A 20416-nucleotide genomic window follows, 5' to 3' on the forward strand; every position below is an offset into this window, starting at 1 on the left:
TTTCGGTACTAGGAACAGGCGAGAATAAAATCCTAGGCCCCTTTCTGGCACAGGAACTGACTGAATAGCCCCTATTTGGAGCAACAGAGAAATTTGCTTGTGAGCCTCTGTTCTTTGTAGAGGAGGAATGTCTGGCATGCCCTTGAAAGGAGGCAAGGTATGGAAATAAAACCTGTAACCGTGGTGAATGATATCCAGAACCCATCTGTCTTGGGTAATTAAATCCCAATTTTCTTTGAAAAGAGACAGCCTTCCTCCCAAAGGTGCTGCCAGGCGAGAATGTACTGGCAGCTGAAAAGGCAGGTCATTGGGTCTGCTTACTTAAAGGACTGACCCCTGCCCTCACCAGAAGTCTGAGCAGGTGAACTCCTGTCCTAGGCCTAAAAGAACCTTGAGCTCTGCTTCTACCACGCCTAGACCTACCCCTAGACTGGGAATCATAAGCAGGATAAGTCCACCCCTTAGTAGGCCAATTTCTACTAAACTTGGAGGCTGCACCTGCAAAAATCCTTAACAGTTTGCATAGACTTAGCCTTGTCCTCCATTTTCTTTAAAACTGCTTCCACAGGCGAACCAAACAACACATCAGACTGTAAAGGAGCATCCAAAATCCTTGTCTTAACATGCTCAGCTAAGTTCTGATCCCTCAACCAGGCGTGCCTCCGAAGAACAGAACCAGTGGCAGCCACCCTCGAGGAGGCCTGCACAGCATCAAAACCACACTGCAAGGAATGCTTACCCACCTGTTCAGAAACATGAACTAAATCCTGCAATTCTTTACACTCAATACCTTCAGCCAGAGCATCCACCTTAGACTTCAATTGTGAAAGGAGATAATTCTGATATTTTAACATATGAAACTGACAATTCAACGCCTCATGGCTAAAGTGGAAGAAGTATACACTTTCTTTCCCCATCTATCCAAAGCCCTTGCCTCTATCAGGAGGAACAGGATTTTTAACCACAGAAGCCTTCACACCTTTAGGCCCCTGAGAGACAGTTTCTGGGTCTGCCCTAGGACTCTTAAAAAGATACTTATGGGCTTCAGGCACCCTATAGTACCTATCCGGTTTAACTGGGGCAGGAGGCAAAGAGTCAGGATTCAGGGAAGCCTCTGCAAAAACATCTTCTACCACATTCAGAACAGGAGGTATAGCTAAAGGCCTATGCTGGGGTAAAAACAAGAATTCTCTAAGCCTCTTCCTGGAATCAGAGAAATCTTGACCTTCCCATTTGAAATGCTCCCTCATGGAATGCAGAGTCTCTGAAAATGGAAAATCCTCAGGAGGCGAAGCTGAAGGAGTAGAATCATCCACATCAGAATCAGAATAAGGAGGAAACACCTGCAAGTCTTCAGCCGAAGACTCAGAAGCCTCCGAACATTGCTCAAAACTCTCAAACTCAGGTTCCACCCTAGGCCTCTTATCAGGAGGGGGCATAGAACCTCTAATCATTGTAATCAAATCCTCTGCCATTTTTAGCATATGCTTCTTAGGCAAAGACCCTGAAACACTCGGAGAAACCCCCACGGAAGCTAAAGCAGGCCTGCCTCTTAAAGAAGCCTTAGAAACAGAAGGCGAGGCCCTAACCACCTTAGGAAGAGAGGGAAGAATAACCACCTGAGAAGCCCCTTCAGGCTGGCCTACTTCCTGAGATACATCCTGTAACAGTAAAGTTTCTCCCTGAGACTCCAAAGAAACTCCTGGCAGAACCTCCGGCTCCACTGAGCCTTCTAAAGAACCGACGTCCGGGACTGTCGGTTCTTCCACTCTAGGCTTCCCTGCTTTGTCCTTAGCGCTTTTGGCTGAAGCGGGCGCCGGAGCATCCGGCGGCATTTTATAATTACAACGCTTCCCAAACACTAACCTGGCACAGTCTAACCTTCTCTTAATAGTGCGTTTGTTAAACCTAGCACAAGAGCGGCATCCAACAACGTCGTGCTCAGGCCCTAAACAAGGTATACACAAAGTATGGTAATCCCTATGAGGTATCTGTTTCCCACAAGAAATACAGTTATTCACTTTTCTGACATCCGGTTAAATACTGAGGCAAGAAAAACCAAAATATTCCCCAACGGGGTACTTAGCCAACTTTGATTCGGTCTGAAACTCTGACTTCAGAAACTTTCAGAACGCCAACCTGCACTCGCAAAAACTGCTTCTGCATCGGACCATGCGGCAAAAAAGACTGAGGATATGACGTCGGTCATGCGCATTAGTACCCTGACGTACTGACGTCAGTCTAATGCGCCGTGACCGACGTCAGCCATATACTTTGGTATTCGGGCCGACTGGACAGCGGACTACCCAATAGTTAGGACTGCAGCAATGTGGAATGAAGAACATTTACCATCCCTGATGCACAACCTTCGACGAAGGTACACCCATTCACGCATGTCTCCACCCAGAAGAAGCTCTAGCTGAGAATCGAACCGGACAGCGTCTTACTGTGAGGCGACAACGCTACCGCAGCACCAACACCGCATATACATATATATATGTGTATATATATATATATATATATATATATATGTATATGTATATATATATATATATATATATATATATATATATATATATATATATATACACACATATATATAGATATATATATATATAGATATATATATATATATATATATATATATATATATATATATATATACACACATATATATATATATATATACATATATATATACATACACATACACATATATATATATACACATATATATACACACATACACACACACACACACACACATATATATATATATATATATATATATATATATATATATATACACACACATACACACACACACACATATATATATATATATATATATATATATATATATATATATATACACACACACACATATATATATATATATATATATATATATATATATACATACACACACACACACACACACACACACACACACACACCTCTACTCTAATCTATACACATCTACATACACCGCACACACAGATACATGCAGTACACACAGCTTTTAATGAACCACAATCCCCTAATCAATATCTCAAAGTCTAACTTTAAGACCAGTGTAATTAATAACTATAATTGATCACAGAGGTACATAGTCCTAGTAATCCATTTATACCCTAGCTCAATTCTATTTATAATATCATCCTACGTTCAATACTTGACACCAGCTGTATAACCACAAGCAGAAAAGCATGTTCAGTCCCTTTATCAGTGATATGTTTGGCTAAAGAATTTCTTCCATGCAACTTCTTCAAATCATAAATATGCTCCCTTATTCATTCTCTTAGTGTCCTATTAGCCTTAACAATATAGAAACATGAGCATTTGGTACAATGTGCCAAATATACTATGTTTTGAGATCAACAACTAGCATAGAAATGAAACTCAGATCGATAGTGTGGTCAGATGTATAAGAAGACAGACGCCCATCATGCATTCAGATCCACCAGTAACTGTGAGGAAGTATCTGTACTTGCACATAACCCCACGGTCTCTCACCAGATTTCACATGATAAATGTCTGAACTTGGCTAAAGTCCTAGTTATAGTCAAATGTGTACACTACCTAACCCGAAGTATCACTCATTTGTTGGAATAAGCTGCCTTTGCTCATTAGGCATAATACTACCCTACCAACCTTTAAAACCAGTCTGGATGACTGGTTCAGTGATCGCAGATTTTCAGAGGGGATATGCAGAGAAAGTTTACTTAATGGGGATGGTGCTAATCTCCCACCAATACTGGGTGATGTGGCTGTGCATCCTGATGGTTACTTTGGCTGTAAGCATCATATGAACCTACTACTGAGTAGTTTTAAGAAGACTCCCCTGCATTTATGAACATCTAAAAGTTCTGAAGAGCCAGTGGTGCCATGATCTGAAGTATAACCATACACAATTTCAAATAACTAATGTAAATGACATAGGTCATTCATTTCCAGATAAAAGACTTGAAACTATGTATAGCCCTCTTGAAAATGAGGCCAGAGACTGTGCCAAGGATTTCTTTTAATATCTTTGTCAGAATTGAATGCTTTAGGGGTGCCTTAAGCAAATCTAAAGCAAGCCTGCTCGTTTTAGTGATGACAAGCATCCATTTGATGGGTGACAGTTCTCCAGGCTGGAGCAAACCAGAGAACTGGATATGACCATAGTGGTCCATGAATAGTCACCACTGCAGCTGGGTCAGTTAGGGTGACTATCTCTTGCAAAACTTCAAAAGAAACACAAAGTGGAGTCAGGGCGACCAGGCACCAGTACCAAAATTGCACCGCTATTCCTGAAAGGATGGAAAGACTGCCCAAAGAGAACCTCACCCTTAAAGCATCAGGAATGGCTCAGCAAAACTCCTCATGAAAGAAGGGCAGCCTTTACCAGGCAGCCTTTCTCATGCAAGAGGTAGTGGCCACAGTCCTGGCAAGTAAACCTGCATCAATAGTTCATTGACCGATAAAAAAGCCAACAGGTTATGCAATGCAGTACTGATGGATTTCTCCACAGCCTCATGCTCAGAAGAGTCAAGAAAATAGGCAACTTCTCCAGGGCATGCCCCTTAGCTGAAGACTGAAACAAAGTCACGTGATACAGACAACCAATATCCAAAGCCACAAGATAGTAGAGAAACAAACCTGTCTATAATCTTGGGAGTCCAGTCCGTGGGCAGATTGGCCAAGTGTCGAGATTTCTGAAATTTATGCTGGGCAAAGGAAATGACAACAGAAATCAACTTCAGGATGCCAAGGAATAACTATGTGAGAGGTGACGTTTTTAAAAGGCAAGTTTTCTTGAATAAAGAAGGACCCCAACCTGAGTGTCTCCAAACAGAATCAATGGCATTCAAGATAAAAGGATTCAGTGGCGGGATAACAAAGGTCTTTTTTTCTACTATACTTCTAAAGGGAAGAAAAGGTCATTCAATTGTGGATTTCACAACCTTGCAGGTATTCTCTTAAGGAGGGGGTCCTCTAAAGCAGGGCTAACAGGGAAGAAAGACCCATTACCCTGTTCTATTTTAAGCATACAGCCTCTGTATTCTTGGATTTAGCATTCCCCGAAGACTGAGAATGGAGAGAGAATGAAGGTATCCCAACAGTTAATCAAGAAGCCAAAGTTCTGTAATTTCCCAGGAGGGGTTGCATAACATGGTCATGCAACACGGACTGCAATATTGAACAACTCCCAGGGAAACTATGTAACAGTGCTTCCTGAGGCAAAAAGTACAGTTGTGTACACCTACCATAAATGTGACTGCAACAGTGAAACACGAAGAACATCAAGAAAGTGCTAGGCCAAGCAGACGCAATGAACTAACATGCCAGACAGTCACACCAACTCATCCATCTACCATCACATAATATATTAATTGTCAAACTGTAGCAGATGGACAAAGAAGATGGATTGCTCACTACTGGCCCCAAAAAAGGGTGAGTGTACAATATGATCCTTTGCTGCTAAGCAACTGCTGAGAGGATAAAAGGAAGCTTGTCCTCTAGACTAGAATTCAAACTCAAAGGTAAACACTAGGGTCTCCATCTCCCACTTCTCACACTCTCATGTAGTACCTGTGTGTAAAGCAAGGCGGCAGCAATGTCACACGTCTGCCTTCCAACAAAAGGTGCCAGAAGGGGCCTCTTGGTTCATACCTTGTGGGTAATTCTGGCAGAATGACTATAATGACCTCACACTAGAAGGAAGATGATCTACAGCTTAAGAAATGGAAATGACCAGTGGTGTAGCCAAGGTGGAGCAAATGGGAGCAGCCACCCAGGGTGTAAAGTGTCAAGAGGTGCGATCAGAAGATCCCAATCAGTCTTCAGTGCCTAACAGTGTTTGGAAATGGATGCCAGTATTGCATTTGTGGTCAAAACTGAAACTCTGTAGAGCTCGGTACGAGGCATAAACTGTAGCCGCTGCTTGCTACAGTTTAAAAATATGTTTTTACGGCAGTGAGGGCACTAGATTGGGAGGAGAAGGTAGCTGTAGCAGCCTTCAAAGCATGAAACAGCCACCTCTTGTTCTGCCTCCTGTTGGAATCCTAGAAGGAACCTTCCCACCTCCCAGTCCCCTCTACTACTGCTAGGCCGCCAGGTGCTGGACACTCACAAAGGCAATGAGCTTTCACTCTGAGGCTAGTGAAGCATGTATGAAAACCTGACAACACAACTAGCCTTAGGAAAAAAAAGTTACATACAAATATTTCAAGCACTGGCATTAATGCCCTTCTAGCCTAGCCTTCTATACCAAAACAGCTATTCCCATAACAAGTGTCCAGGCTGCTCTTAAAAATTTTCTAAACTAGCACTTGCTTTAATGTAATTTGGCAGTCTGTTCCATGCATTAGCTGCTCTCGCAGAGAGCCAATTAGTACACTTAGAATCTTCTACATAGGTTGTCTGATTCTCTAGTAGTTTTTGATAACCCCAAACATTCCCAGAGATACTGGTCTCTAAATGCCCTATATACCTGAATAAGATCTCTTCCTAGACATCTATAAGAGAGACTATACAAGTTCAGAAATTGTAGTCTTTCATAATAACAAATTTTCACATCCATGGATGCCCTTGGTATATTTCTGCTGTACCTTTTCCAGTTTACTCATCCTTTTTTCTTTAAGTTTTCCATATGATTATTCCATACTCAAATTTGTTCGTTAGCTACATTAGATCTAATGACTTCATCATTTCTGATTTCCTAGACTTTATAAATCTTTTTATACAATCCATAGTTCTACACCTACCATGAACCAATTGATTGATATGATTAGAAAAACTCAAAGCTGGATCTAACAATATACCCAAGTCCTTAAATGAATCTATAGTTTCAATCACTGTGTGCTGTATTAAATTGTTCACCTTTCAACATACGTCTCCCAAATCTCATATGCTTAGTTTTTGATGTACTTACAGCACATTATTCTCCTATGCCCAAATGGTCAATTTAGTCAAGTTCTTTTGCAGTCATGCCTTCTCTGTAACATATGTAACCAATTTACCCAATTTCACATTAACTGCATATAGACTATAGAACACCTCAGATGAAAAAGTTATATCAGAAAGATACAATCTAAACAAGTAAGGGCCTAAGACAGAGCCCAGTGGGACATCCTGACTGTATGATACTTGCTATGTCCTACCTGTAAACCACGCAGCTCTCCATCTTACCCAGAGTACATCAATTCCTAGTTGTTCTAATTTATTGATCAGTGTTTTGTGTATGACCCTGTCAAATGCTGAAGTTAAATCTATATAAATCACATCACAGCACAATTTTTCATTCATAGTCTTGTATCGCCTACTTAGAGGCAATCTCTGCTTGACATACAAAGCCATGACTGACCCAGAGCTGCTAGATATGCTACATCTGAAGAAATCCCAATCCCTTTGTGCCACATGCTCCAGGGACCTCAACCTCATTACCACAATAAACAGTACATGCTGAAGGGACAGGCCCCTAACCCAGAGACTACCCATGCTCTGGAACAGACTTCCCATTCACGTCAAGCAGAGCACCTCACTAGCCCTCTTCAACAGAAATCTGGATGGGCAATAGAAAATTCACCCTGGGGATCACTTCAGTGGCCTTGCTTGATAGGGGCACTGGGAACGAACTTCAGGCAGCAAGATGCCAAGGAATCTTTTTGGGCTAGGCTTACATAGGCTCCAGGGCCAATAGCCTAGTACACACCTATGAACCTATGTTACAGGTGGTAACAGATCTACTTTCAACATATGCATGCTGATATCTGGTTTCAAGTCCCAACCTGTCCAGTTCTGACAATTTATCTATTACCTTCTCCATTATTTTTCCACACATGAAAGTAGACTTAAGGGTATGAGACTCTGGGTTTGTCCTACATCCCATTCCCTTAAAGGCTGGTTTCATAAGCTAGTCTCCAATCTTGAGGGATCTCCCTATATTTATATGACCTAATAAATAATACATATAATGGTGCTGTATGTTTTTTCTGAAGTGTTCTCTGGTCATTATTACTAACTCCGTCTCCTCCCTATGTTTGTTTGGATCCAGTGTGTGCAGTTCTTTTTTAATATAATCTAATTAAAGTTAATTAGTCTAAGTAAAGTTAGCTGCTTCTATGAGCCGGACTTATAAACCAAAAAAAAAAAAAAACCAGGCATACTACAATAGCCTATGCATTTTAGACATAAAACGCAAGTTTTTTTTTTTCCCCCAAGACATATGTTTAAAGAAAAAACTAAGTGCGCAAATGGACCTTAATCCAGCTGCATGGATGCATCATGGGTTGGCCAAACGGGATGAGGCCGGCCTGAAAAAACAGCATTATTTTGTGACAAATCAAAAGGCCAACAGAATGATATAAGTTAAATATTCCAGCTTGTGGAGAGGTCTTTCAAAGCAAGATCTACAATGACTTTAGTGATGAAAGGCCAGGACTTTACTGCTATTTTCTGTACTTTGTCCTTTAGCTACTTTATATTTTACTAATGGCACATTTTAAACAACTCACTTAGTACCCTAGCTCCCCATGGATAGACTGAAACCACTATGAAAATAATGGCCTGGAGCCTTACAACTGGATCCTTGATCCCCACTAAAGTCAATGCTTCAAACTTTGCACCTGCTGTTTAACTATCTTTTGAACTCTTAAAGAAGCACCATTGCCCCCATGCATACCATATGCAGGCAGCAATTCTCTATAAACTTCGTTAAGAAATCTTACTTATTTTCTCAGACTTCTACTCCTTTAGTTCAAGTCCACTTCAGGAAACATTACATTTCCGTTAATAAAAATCATTTATATCCACCTTTCAGATCTGTGGAAGTGGTCCTGTTAATGACATGCCTCACCCCGTTCCACCAAAAAAGTTTTTTTAATCCTTTGGAACCCTATGCCATCCCTCTTGTGGGTCTCCACAGTGGTGAATTCTACCATTTGTTTTGTTGCTACACCTAAAAACAAACAAATATATTACTGCACAGCCCAAAAAATTGAGATACAGAAAATGAAAGGACTTATTTTTTGCTCTACTGCAATCCAGTTTTTTTTTTAAACTTCTGATCCACGGACATTGCACTGCACCACTTCAATCTTCTCATACATCTACACTATTGAATCTTGCTAATATAACAGATATAACTGATTATATTTTCAGACTGTTTTTAAGTCTACTACTGTATTGCCTTTTTCATTATACTCTGTGCCTTTACAGCTTCTGCCTTGGCTGAAGAGTGAAAAAACAAGATGTTTGCCTTTGTTGAAAACAGTCCAAGATCTAGGCTGGTTAGCACTGCAGTTGGCAACCAGAGAAGGATGAGTAGCTACCGGTCATATTTTGACTCCTGGGGCACAGTGTGTACTATGAATCAGATGGAGGCCTCAGATGAAAATGAGGAGGTTCCCACTCTCCTAAGCCTTTCTAGATGTGTTGTGTATGGAAACCTGTCAGACAAGTCTGGTAATATGAATGTCAATTATGGTTCTACATCATGAATATAGCTTAAAAGACACAGACACCTGTAACCCCAAAAGCCATCTCGAAAGTGGTACACTAGGTTCACCAGCCCAGCTATCACCTTGTGCATTTCAGGACCTTTTAAGACGTGTAAAAGGTTGAGCTTCTCTGAAGTGGGTTGGAGGACACCTGACAATGGTTCACATTAGGATTGCTCTAGCCAGACAAATATGAAAAATGAAAGGTTTCAACAGGAAATTAGTTGAGCTTGAAGGTCAGAAGGGGAAAATCCACTCCAAAAGAAGGAAAAAAAAAAGTCTATTACAGTCATGTCTTTTTTCTGCCACTATTATGACATCCTATGGTTTGCTGTAAGGAGCCATGCCATATTACCAAAACCTGGCATCCATGAATCTAAATGTCCTATTAATGAAAAGACACTAAACATGAAGCAGCATATTCTTACCTGAATAAGAGGAAGAACCCATAGGTTTCAAACAACATTCCTATTAAGGGCCAACCAATGAGAACAATGGCCACACCACCCAAAAAGAAGCCTGTAGCTTTCAATTTGTGTTTCTGGAAGAAGAATCTGAATGTTCTCTCCAATCCTATTACAAAAGTTAGTCCCGCCACAAACAAAATCTGAAAGGAAAATACAAAATAATCATAACAGAGACAGTATAAAATACAATATATCGAGTGACATCTGAATATTTAATAAACATGGATGTAAAAGCTTGCAGGCTTACTTTGAACACAATTGTCACATTTGACTGCACAAAGAGGCTTGAAATACTATAATCAATTAGCTCCAAAATAAGTGCATCGCACAAAAGAAGAGCATGCAAGCCTTTAAGCAAAACAGTGCATGCCTTTTTAATAAAATGGAAGTTGTGTACCATACATAACACTTCAGGATAAGTAACTGCAAGACTAACGTCAGAGAAAAATAAGCAGACCAACATCTAAAAGTTTCCCAGGCTACTAAACTTCTTCACATTATCTATAATTTTCTATGACAAGGCCATCTCCAGTCCTTTACTAGGCTATGTGCAAAGTGGATAAATATAAAAATAAGACCTCTAGACCAATTTAGCAAAAGAAGGGATAAGGTGGGCTGGTATGTTGACAAGGATGGACTTGTTCAGCCCACTCTGTTGTTACAGTAAGTACACTCATTTTCATATCTGGAAAGAGGAGGGTCATCTTTGTTATCTGTAAAACAGACTTTAAAACTTCTCTTCCAAGGTGATCCCTCCCATGGGGACAAACCTCAGATTAGTCTGGACTCAAGGAAAACTTAGACCTATATTATCACATCCTGTTGACAGTGTCCTGCAAGGGTAAAGACCAAATACATTTTGAACAAATATCACCCAAGACTGCATTACAAAAGTACACTTGAATGGTAGTCACTTTGCTAGTAGAATCTGTTTCAGCTACATTCTGAAGGCAATATTATACTTGTTAAAACAGAATTCGATGCAAACCAATCACACAGCTAAAATTTTATGAATTATTTTTTTTTCCTGAAGGACAATGAAATATCTAATACTTCCACATCTAAAACCTTTCAATCTATACTACCTTTCTTCCTTTACATTTTCAATTATATGTTTTAATTTTTACTACTCTTTTGACAACTTAAAAATGGCTTTTAACATCCCTAATAGACTTCTTTGGAACTACCATGTACAACAAGGAAAAAACTAAACTCTGAAATTTACTGACCATGACATCACTGTAAATAATGCATATGTTTATTACAGAATTCTCAAGCTTTCTTGAAGAAACCTTAAAGGAAATATCCGACCTCTCCCACAGTTTAACTCGGGCCTTAGGTTTCTTTTCTCCTAACAATATGGTTCCAGTATTGTGTAGGTAAACCAGAAACCTGTTTGTACTTGTTATAACTTTTACTTCCTTGCATTGGAATCAAACGAAGGGAAAGCCCACATACTTTTTTTAAGCTCAACTTCTCATACTTTGCAGAGGAATTCTTCTCCAGCTGCATGACCAGGATCACAGATGCAGTCAATGTTAGACAGGCAATTACTTCTGTTAATGTCAGGAACATAGCAGCTGATACAAAAAAAGCTGTGGAACTGTTTTCCATTGCTTTTATTGCAGAGAGGGGAGAACTTAACACTCCCCTTTCATAGCAAAACAAAGCACTTCGGTCAGGGGTTTAAAGGAAGTTATAGATGAGCCAGGGGTTTAAAGGAAGTTGTAACCTCTTCTGACAAATTTACATAAGCAGCAACCTAGTATGGAAATGCTATGCTTTAAACGTTGGTTATTTATAATAGCTTATATGTTAAGATAAACATAGTACCAAAGATTTACGCAACATTTAGAGAAAAGTCAGAAAATACTTTTTATTGTAAAAGTATCAACGCATTTACCATTTTCGAGCCCACAAACACAGCAGAGAACTGCAGACAGAGAGACAAGTGGCAACCCTATCAACTAGGTGCACGGATACTGTTCATAAAAAGGTCTTTTATGTGACATCCTATCAGAGGGGGGTGCATATCTGGTACACACAGAGCCACGGTAAGACATTCCCACTGACTAAGTGCATGAGCACAGTTTACATTTTTACACTGTTAAGAGTGCATGAGCATTTTGTAATCCACAAAAGAAATGTGACCACTGATGGCAACCATAATATACAGCTGAATTTACTTTAGCGTATGTTTACTATGTGCTCTTGCGTTAAAAAAAATTTAAGAAAAGGTAATCTGAAGTAATTAACTGTGTTTAAATGCAGACACACACACACTGACGCGTGCGTACATACACACAGTCAGACATGTGCATTTAAACATATTATTGCATCCTGCATATAGTATTCTACATGCTACATACATTTTTATACTCATATTATATATATATATATATATATATATATATATATATATATATATATATATATATATCTCTGTGGGTGTTTATGTGTAGACATCTACAGTTAAAGAAAAATCAAAATGAAAATTTTGTGTAAAGGATATGAAGTGCACACACAGGCATATAATCTATTTATCCATTATACACACATGCATGTTTTTGTACACATATACTTATATGGATCTACTGCTATTTACCGAAAGGCCGAAATACAGATGACCACAACACAGAGACAAAAATCACGTAACAAGGATCACGGATCAGGTAAGTATGCATAGGGCAAGTGAATACTTGCCCAAAACAACAGTAACACACAACTTAAAACCCACCTTGTTGGGGGGGGGGGGGGGGGCTACACCCCCCCCCTAACTATATATACCAACTCTGGGATCACACTACAGTGGAGAAACAGAATAATCCTCCCTTTGGACAAGTATTTACTTTCCCTGTGAATGCTTACCTGATTTGTGATTCCATGTTTCGTGATTTTCGAAGATGGATAGCTCAGTATTGCCTGCAAGAGGTGCGGGTACAATATAATCCCTTGCTGCTAAGCAACTGCTGAGGATGAGGTTTAAGAGAAGCTTGTCCTCTAGACCAGAATTCAAACTCAAAAAGTATTCCTACAAGTTTTTCTGGTGTTGGGCTTTTGTGCAGTGGTGAGAACTTGAACTATCTTGGAAGGAAAGTTGAATCTATGGTTAAAGGAGCTGGAGAAACTAAGATGTTATATGTTGGGAGTGGAGATCCTGGTGAGAGTTTCAAGGAGGAAAGGGAAGGTAGAGTTCTGAGGGTGGAGAAACCTTTAACAGAGGAGACCTAAGCAAGGAGAATAAGGCTTGCCAAGGCCAAACTGGGGAGACAGGAATTACTCTGGACCTTTGTTTAACCTTCTGGATGAAGTAGTAGCTGCTGTCTCCTTCCCCATATTTTTTGGAGTGTTTTTATGCCAGGATGTTGACATTTACTTTTTGTTCCTAGCTTGTCTTTTTCAGATCTCAACCTCCCTTTCTCTGCTGGCAGGAAGGCTCTGGAGGGCTTCAGGCTTAAATTGGTGTTTAATTCAGCTCAGCTCGAGCTGCTTGACTGTTGGGTGTGTGGAGACTGGCCAGCTGTTATATCCTTGGCAGGATAGAACCAATACAGCTACGGTTACTGCAGCAGTGGTCATTCAAACATCTATCGTTAATGGCAAGTTCAACTTACACAACTGTACTTTGTCAACCTGGCATCACATGGATCAAAGCTAGCCTTTAGTGGGAATGGCACCAATATTATATAAGCTGACAAGGAAATCAGATGTTCTAGCATAAAAGAGGAAAGCTAGAAATGCCTTTATCCACACTAAAATCTGAGGGGATGAGGGAGCTGACATCTTTAGCAGAGTCATAATAAATGCCTTCATGAACTTGGCATAATCTATTTCAGGAAGTGCAACAGAACATGATCTTGTTGATGGTTACCTAAAATGCATTATATGGGATACTTCTTTGCCATTTAAGGAAGTTATGCTCGGTGATTTGACAAGCTTAGCAAGTGACTTAATTTGATGGAGTTGCACCTTTTGTTGCTTTGCACTTCTTAACAAGAGGACTTACACAGAGGAAGGTCTGCATTTCTTGGTCCACTGCTTCCTTTTCCATTTTTGAACCTTTGGAGATGTTGAAGAAAATGTAATTACGTCTGGTTAAAATATCAAAATTTCATGTTACCTACATATGTTACTGCATCACCACATTATTCACAATGGATGCATTTTATTGTCAGCTGATGTTTATTCTTCTATTGTACTGTTAAGTATCGATATTCATTATATATTACACACACACACACACACACACACACACACACACACACACACACACACACTTCACCTTCCAGTCTATGCTGAATTTGTGATTGCTACATTTCAAACATTTTTAGTACTCAAGTGTCCCAAGTTTTCTTTCACTAAATATATACTTTTAGAGCTTTTCTCTGTGGCCCTCCACTGAAAAAGAGTCCTGCATGACCCAGTTGGACCTTCTTGGTAACTAAATGCAAAAAAATAACTACAATAAAATAAGATCAAATAACCAACCTCTTAATCTTCTATTGGCATCAATGGTTTCTCAGATCCAAATAAGAGCATTTAATTTTTTACATAAAGAATTTCATCTTGCTGTTCCTATCCCCATGGATATTAGGGTGAAAAGACTTGGATATATATGTAGGCAGAATACGCGCATTATCAAGGCAGCAGACATTTTGAATGAGTTTCCTGAAGTGGTATCTTACTGCCACATCTGCATTTTTCGAAGGCATGCTCCAAATTACAACTATCATCATTCAACAAAAATCATTTAGCACCAAAACATTATACATCAAATATTCACACTTATTTTCTCCCTGCTCTTTGAATATGGAAATAATCAGTTACAACTATTCAACAAAAGCACAAAATTATTTAGAAAGGAAAAAGAAAAAAAGGTTTGGGGAAAAAAATGAAAGTCTGGGGGGGGGGACACAGTTGACAATATCACAGCTTAAAAACCTCAGCTTTGGCCTGCAAAAATCTAGCTGTATTCAACTGGACGTATAAGAGAATTTAAGTACCTTTATCTGCACTTTTTTCAAATAATACAGTATTTAAATTGATTTAACTGTGTTGCATGATTATTAACTGAACTGGAAGTTTTGACTCTGTTCTTCAGTTAGTGCTGGCTTGAATTTTATTATTTGTTAGTAATTACAGGTGTGGGGGTAGCCACATCCTTTGATTTCCTGTCCTTGCATATTTAAGTGGTACAGTTTGAAATATTTTCTGCTTAAAAACCTCAGCTTTGGCCTGCAAAGATCTAGCTGTATTCAACTGGACATATAAGAGAATTTAAGTACCTTTATCTGCACTTTTTTTCAAATACAGTATTTAAATTGATTTAACTGTGTTGCATGATTATTAACTGAACTGGAAGTTTTGACTCTATTCTTCAGTTAGTTTTCCCACCCACCCTCGCCGTTTCTGTTTTGGTGTTCTTAGTGGTTTTGAAACTGCTGGCCACTCTTGAAAATTTGTGTTTGGATACTCCTTCTGGGCCCATCTCATTTGCTCACTCAACTGAGTGCAGTGAGATCATATTCTGATTTCAGGCACTCCTACTGTGTACAAAGAGAGCATCTGGGAAAGAGAACAAAAAAAAATTTAAATAAACTACTAAAAAAAAAAAATAAATAACTTCCTATCAGGTGAAAGTGGAGCATCATCAGTGGAGGAAGACTAGAGAGATTTGGAAAACTTCCCGGATCTACCGAGGGCTGCAAATTCGGAAACATTTCGGAGAACATATTCGGAATTTAATGGACAACACACCAATTCCAGGAAAAGGGGATGGCAGAGTTCAGAACGCCAAAGAGACTCGGGCGATAGACGTTACAAAAAAGGTAGATGGACATAATTTGACTACAGGAACTTTAATTGCCGATTATGTGGTTAATTTGTCAAATTATAACTTTGATAGCGTAGAGCAATCTGTTCTGATGAAAGGACTCAAGTTTGTTCCAACTTGTCTCCCTCGGAGACATGAGTTAAAAATTGAATTGTTCAACTTATGTCGTAAAATGACTTTAAAGGAATACTTTTTTTTTAGAAAAAATGGTGAGTCGTTTAATAAATGTGGTGACATTAATAGTGAGCCGCTTTCAATTAGTGATATTGACAGTGATGAGACATATTATTCTTGTATTTCAGAGGATGAGGGTGAGACTAATGCCTACAGTTGGTTAGATACCAGCAATCTTAAAAGCACTAGTTTATTTTTATCTCCTTGTAAGAATGCTAACATCCAAAAGTTTGACAATATGCTCAATATTATACTAGATAAGGAACTTGAAGAATTTTTAAGTAAAAATCAATGCTTTAATTTAACGAAATATCAATGGAATAAATTACAGCTACTAAGTAGAAATAATGACATTGTTTTCAAACCTTCCGATAAGGGGGGTAAACTAGTTGTTTTAAATTCAGATGACTATCTTGATATGTGCATGAAACATCTTGATAATGCTGAAGTTTATCTTAGGGTAGATGTTCCTTTTCTTATGGAAGCAGAACAGGAATTTAAAGCCTTATTAAATAAAGGCATTAGATTACATTACTTTACTAAGTCTGATGTTGACCGTAAAATCATTATTAAGGACAGTAAGGTAGCAAATTTTTTTATTTTATATTTGCTAAAAAGTTATTACACTACCCTCGTATATCAAAGATTCGTTTGATTTTCTTCATAAGATTAAAGATATTTGTTGGGTAGAAGGCATGTATTTTATTACTACAGATGTGGAGAGTCTTTATACAAATATTTCTCATAATTTTGGCTTGGAAGCAATATTGTTTTTTATGGGTGATAGTCCAAAAACACATTATATATTAGAACTTGTTGAATTTTGTTTAACTCATAATATCTTTGAATTTAATGGTGTCTTATACAAGCAAATGATGGGAACAGCAATGGGGGCTGCTTTTGCCCCTGCTTATGCAAATTTATTCATGGGATTTTTTGAAAATAAATATGTGTATAGACATCAATTTTTTAGAAAACATGTAATAAAATATTATAGATTTATTGATGACTTAATTTTATTTGTTATGGTGGTTATGATTTGTCTACTCAATTTATTCATGAATTAAATAATAATAATTTAGGTATTAAATTTGATGATGTGCAAACAGGATTACAAGTTAACTTTTTGGACATTGCCCTTACAGGGGTTAATTGTAAAAAAAATACAAACCAATATACATAGAAAATTTGATCAGATTAATTGGAAAATGTGTGGCAGTAGTTGTCACCCTGCTCATACCTTAACAGCTATTCCATATGGTGAATTTATTAGAATCAAAAGATTAAGTACGGATAGTAAATTAGCTTTTGAAGAAGCTTCTAAAGCAGCTGCTATGTTTATTGGTAGGAGATATAATAAGTCAGATGTTATGAATAGTTTTGATGAAATATTTGACAAAAAAAGTATAATAAATAATTCTGTAGATAGACATAGGAACATTAATTATAATAAAAATCAATTGGATAAGGAAAAATTATTTTTTGTAACCAAATACACTAATTTTTCCCATACCATCAATGGTATAATAAAAAAGTATTGGGACTTCATAAAAAAAGAAATTGGTTCACTGAAGGATGTGGATGGACCTGGTTATATCTTATAAGAGAGGTAAAAACATTCAAGACTTTTTGGTACACAGTGTATATAAGGAACCAAGAAGGAATATGTTGACTAATATTAATATGATAGGAACTTTCCCTTGTGGCAATTGTTCAATCTGCAAATACATAACTACTGAAGTAACAAAAATTAATGGTAAAAAATTCACTACTAGAGCTAAATATTCATGCTCTAGTACAGGAATAATTTATATTATTTTTTGCTCATGTAAAAAATACTATATTGGTGAAACCAAGAGAGCTTTATCTGACAGAATAAAAGAACATGTCAGGGATGTTAGGAATAAGAAAATGAATAGTCCTATTGCAGAACACTTTAATAATGAACATCATGGCAATATGGAATGTATGAAAGTTTCTATATTAGAACATGTATAATTGCAATTTAATAATGTAGGATTTCAAAAAAATGTATTGAGACAAAAGGAATCAGTTTTGATTATGAAATACAATACTTTGTTTCCACATGGATTGAACAAGGAATGTAATTGGCAAAGTTTTATTTGATTACTGTAGCTTTAAATGTTTTAAATTGATCTGTAACAATTGATTGTTTAATTGTATTAATCAATATGTTTTCTATATATACTGTTTTTTATTAGTTAACACTTTTTACTCTGTAAAGGCTGTGGCCGAGGCGCTAGAGAAGTTGGATTGGGTTTATTAAATTTTACGAAAGTAGAGCTGTTACTCACTGATTTTTCTTTGGTCGTTTTGCAAAAAAAAATTAAGCTTGTTTCCTGCCTTTCCTGTTAAGTGGCCTAGACTGTTTGTAGGCTTCTGAGCCCCCAAGCCCTTCTGTGTTGGAGGGAAGCCTTCTAGCTTAGTTTTGTTTCTTATAACAAGCCAGTTTTCTAGTTTCAGCACTCAAATCTGTTTCTTTGAACTCAGCACTTGTTCAGAACTCATTGTAAGCACTACATAAGCTGCAAATTACTACAGCACACAACTTTCCTCACTTGTCTAGTGGAAAGCAGTTTTTAGTACTTAATAAATAAGCACTTATCCAGGCATGTCTAAAGTTCAGCTCCCAGTGATTTCTCCTGTCTACCTGATGACTCTGGGCATCTTGGGGCAATGCAGCAATTGCCTCATGTACACAGACAACCCTCTCCTCATACAACCTGTGAGAGATGCACTTATATGGCCAAACTGGAAGCAAAGCTCTCTTCACCCAAGACTGGACTAGACAGTCAAGAGGAGAAGGTAAACACTTGCACCACACCACACTCATCACATAGTCCCTCAAAACCTACACCACCAAAACACACACATAGAAACACAAAACACACACCTACATTCGCAGAGGCTCTCAATAAAAGCCTGCCCAAGCATCAGGGACATCCAAAGCATAAACGCAAGCAAACTCCACCGACACATAGCCCACAAACTCCGTGTGCCACTCAACCACAGCCCATAAGGCATGACAACGTACCCAACAATCTAGTCATAGGTGACTCTATAGTCAGGCACACTGATGTTCCACTCACTAGACTAAACAAGGAGAAAGTTACTGTCAGCTGCATGTCAGGTGCCAGGATCCGCCACATAACGCATGCACTCAGGTCACTCCACAACAAGTACAAATATGACACCATCATTGTCCATGTTGGTGTGAATGACCTGAAACGTACCTCCCTGGACTACATGGAGACACATGGAGGAGCTCTCCAATCTTGTATCCCAGGCAGGTATGACCCTAACCCTGAGTAGCATCCTGCCATCACCCAGAATGATACCACAGTACAAGGACAAAATAATCGACTTCAACAATTGGCTAAGCTTCTGGTGTCATTCTAAGGGGATCCAATATTTGTCTGCCTGGGACCACATGATCGATAGTCCACGATGCTTTGCCAGAGATGGCCTTCACCTGTCGCCCTTAGTATTCCGGATACTGGCTAAGGCTCTTGCCACCCCTATAGTGCCTTTTTTAGGCAAGGTTCAAATGACAAATTCACCACCGTAACAGGTACAAGCAAGCAAAATCTGAGGGTAATGCTACTGCTACTCAATGCTAGAAGTCTAAACCTCAAAATGCACTCACTCGAGGCACTCCTTAAAATGGAGAACACCGACATCTGTGCAGTGACAGAGACCTGGTTCAAAGCTCCAGAGAGCACCCCTGTATTACCAGGCTTCAATTCATACCACACCTTTCGGCCACCTAACCCAGAAAGAAGCACTAAAGGCAGAGGCGTGTCCATATTCATTAAGGATATCCACACCTCCAGGCTAGTTGCACAGCATAATGCATCCGAGATTATCCAAGTGCAACTAACTCTGGGCAAGACCGCAATCCAAATTGTAGCTTGCTACAGACCCCCCACCATGCCTCAGGATTCACACTCCTCATTTCTTGATACACTGGAAAGTATTAGGGTACAACCCAACACCCTAATAATGGGCGATTTCAACTACCCCACCATTAACTGGGAAAACTACTCATGTACCAACTCTTTTGCTCAACGTTTTCTAGAATTCATAAATTCCAACGCCTTGGATCAACTTATTCACACCCCCACCAGGGGCAGCAATATCCTAGACCTGGTCATTACCAACATGGGAAACCGGTGTTCCACACCAGAGGTCAATTCCTCGTTGGTCAGATCCGACCACAAGCCAATTAGCCTAGACATCCACATCCCACCCCCACCCCCAATTAGGGAAATCGTAAAAAACTACTCCAAAGCCAACTTCACACTTAAGACAGAAGTGGTAAACTTCATGACACCCATGGAGACGGACAATAGAGGTATGACTGCCGAATCCTACACAAATGCACTTTATAAGCACTTACACAAGGGCATGGATCATCCTATCCCTAATAGAACCAA

General features: G+C 38.9%; 1 protein-coding gene across 3 annotated transcripts in view; it reads right to left on the bottom strand.

The window, feature by feature from the left end:
- Positions 1-20416, bottom strand: part of GOLT1B (golgi transport 1B) — a 175456-nt gene that overhangs the window by 73218 nt on the left and 81822 nt on the right. For all 3 annotated transcript variants that reach the window (XM_044087809.1, XM_044087811.1, XM_044087810.1), the window contains exon 3: positions 9914-10092. In XM_044087809.1, coding sequence (XP_043943744.1) covers positions 9914-10092 — 179 coding nt within the window. The remainder of the gene's footprint in view (positions 1-9913; positions 10093-20416) is intronic.

Source organism: Protopterus annectens, chromosome 11.part0 (assembly GCF_019279795.1).
Source record: "Protopterus annectens isolate FY-2018-M chromosome 11.part0, PAN1.0, whole genome shotgun sequence".
Lineage (NCBI taxonomy): Eukaryota > Metazoa > Chordata > Ceratodontiformes > Protopteridae > Protopterus > Protopterus annectens.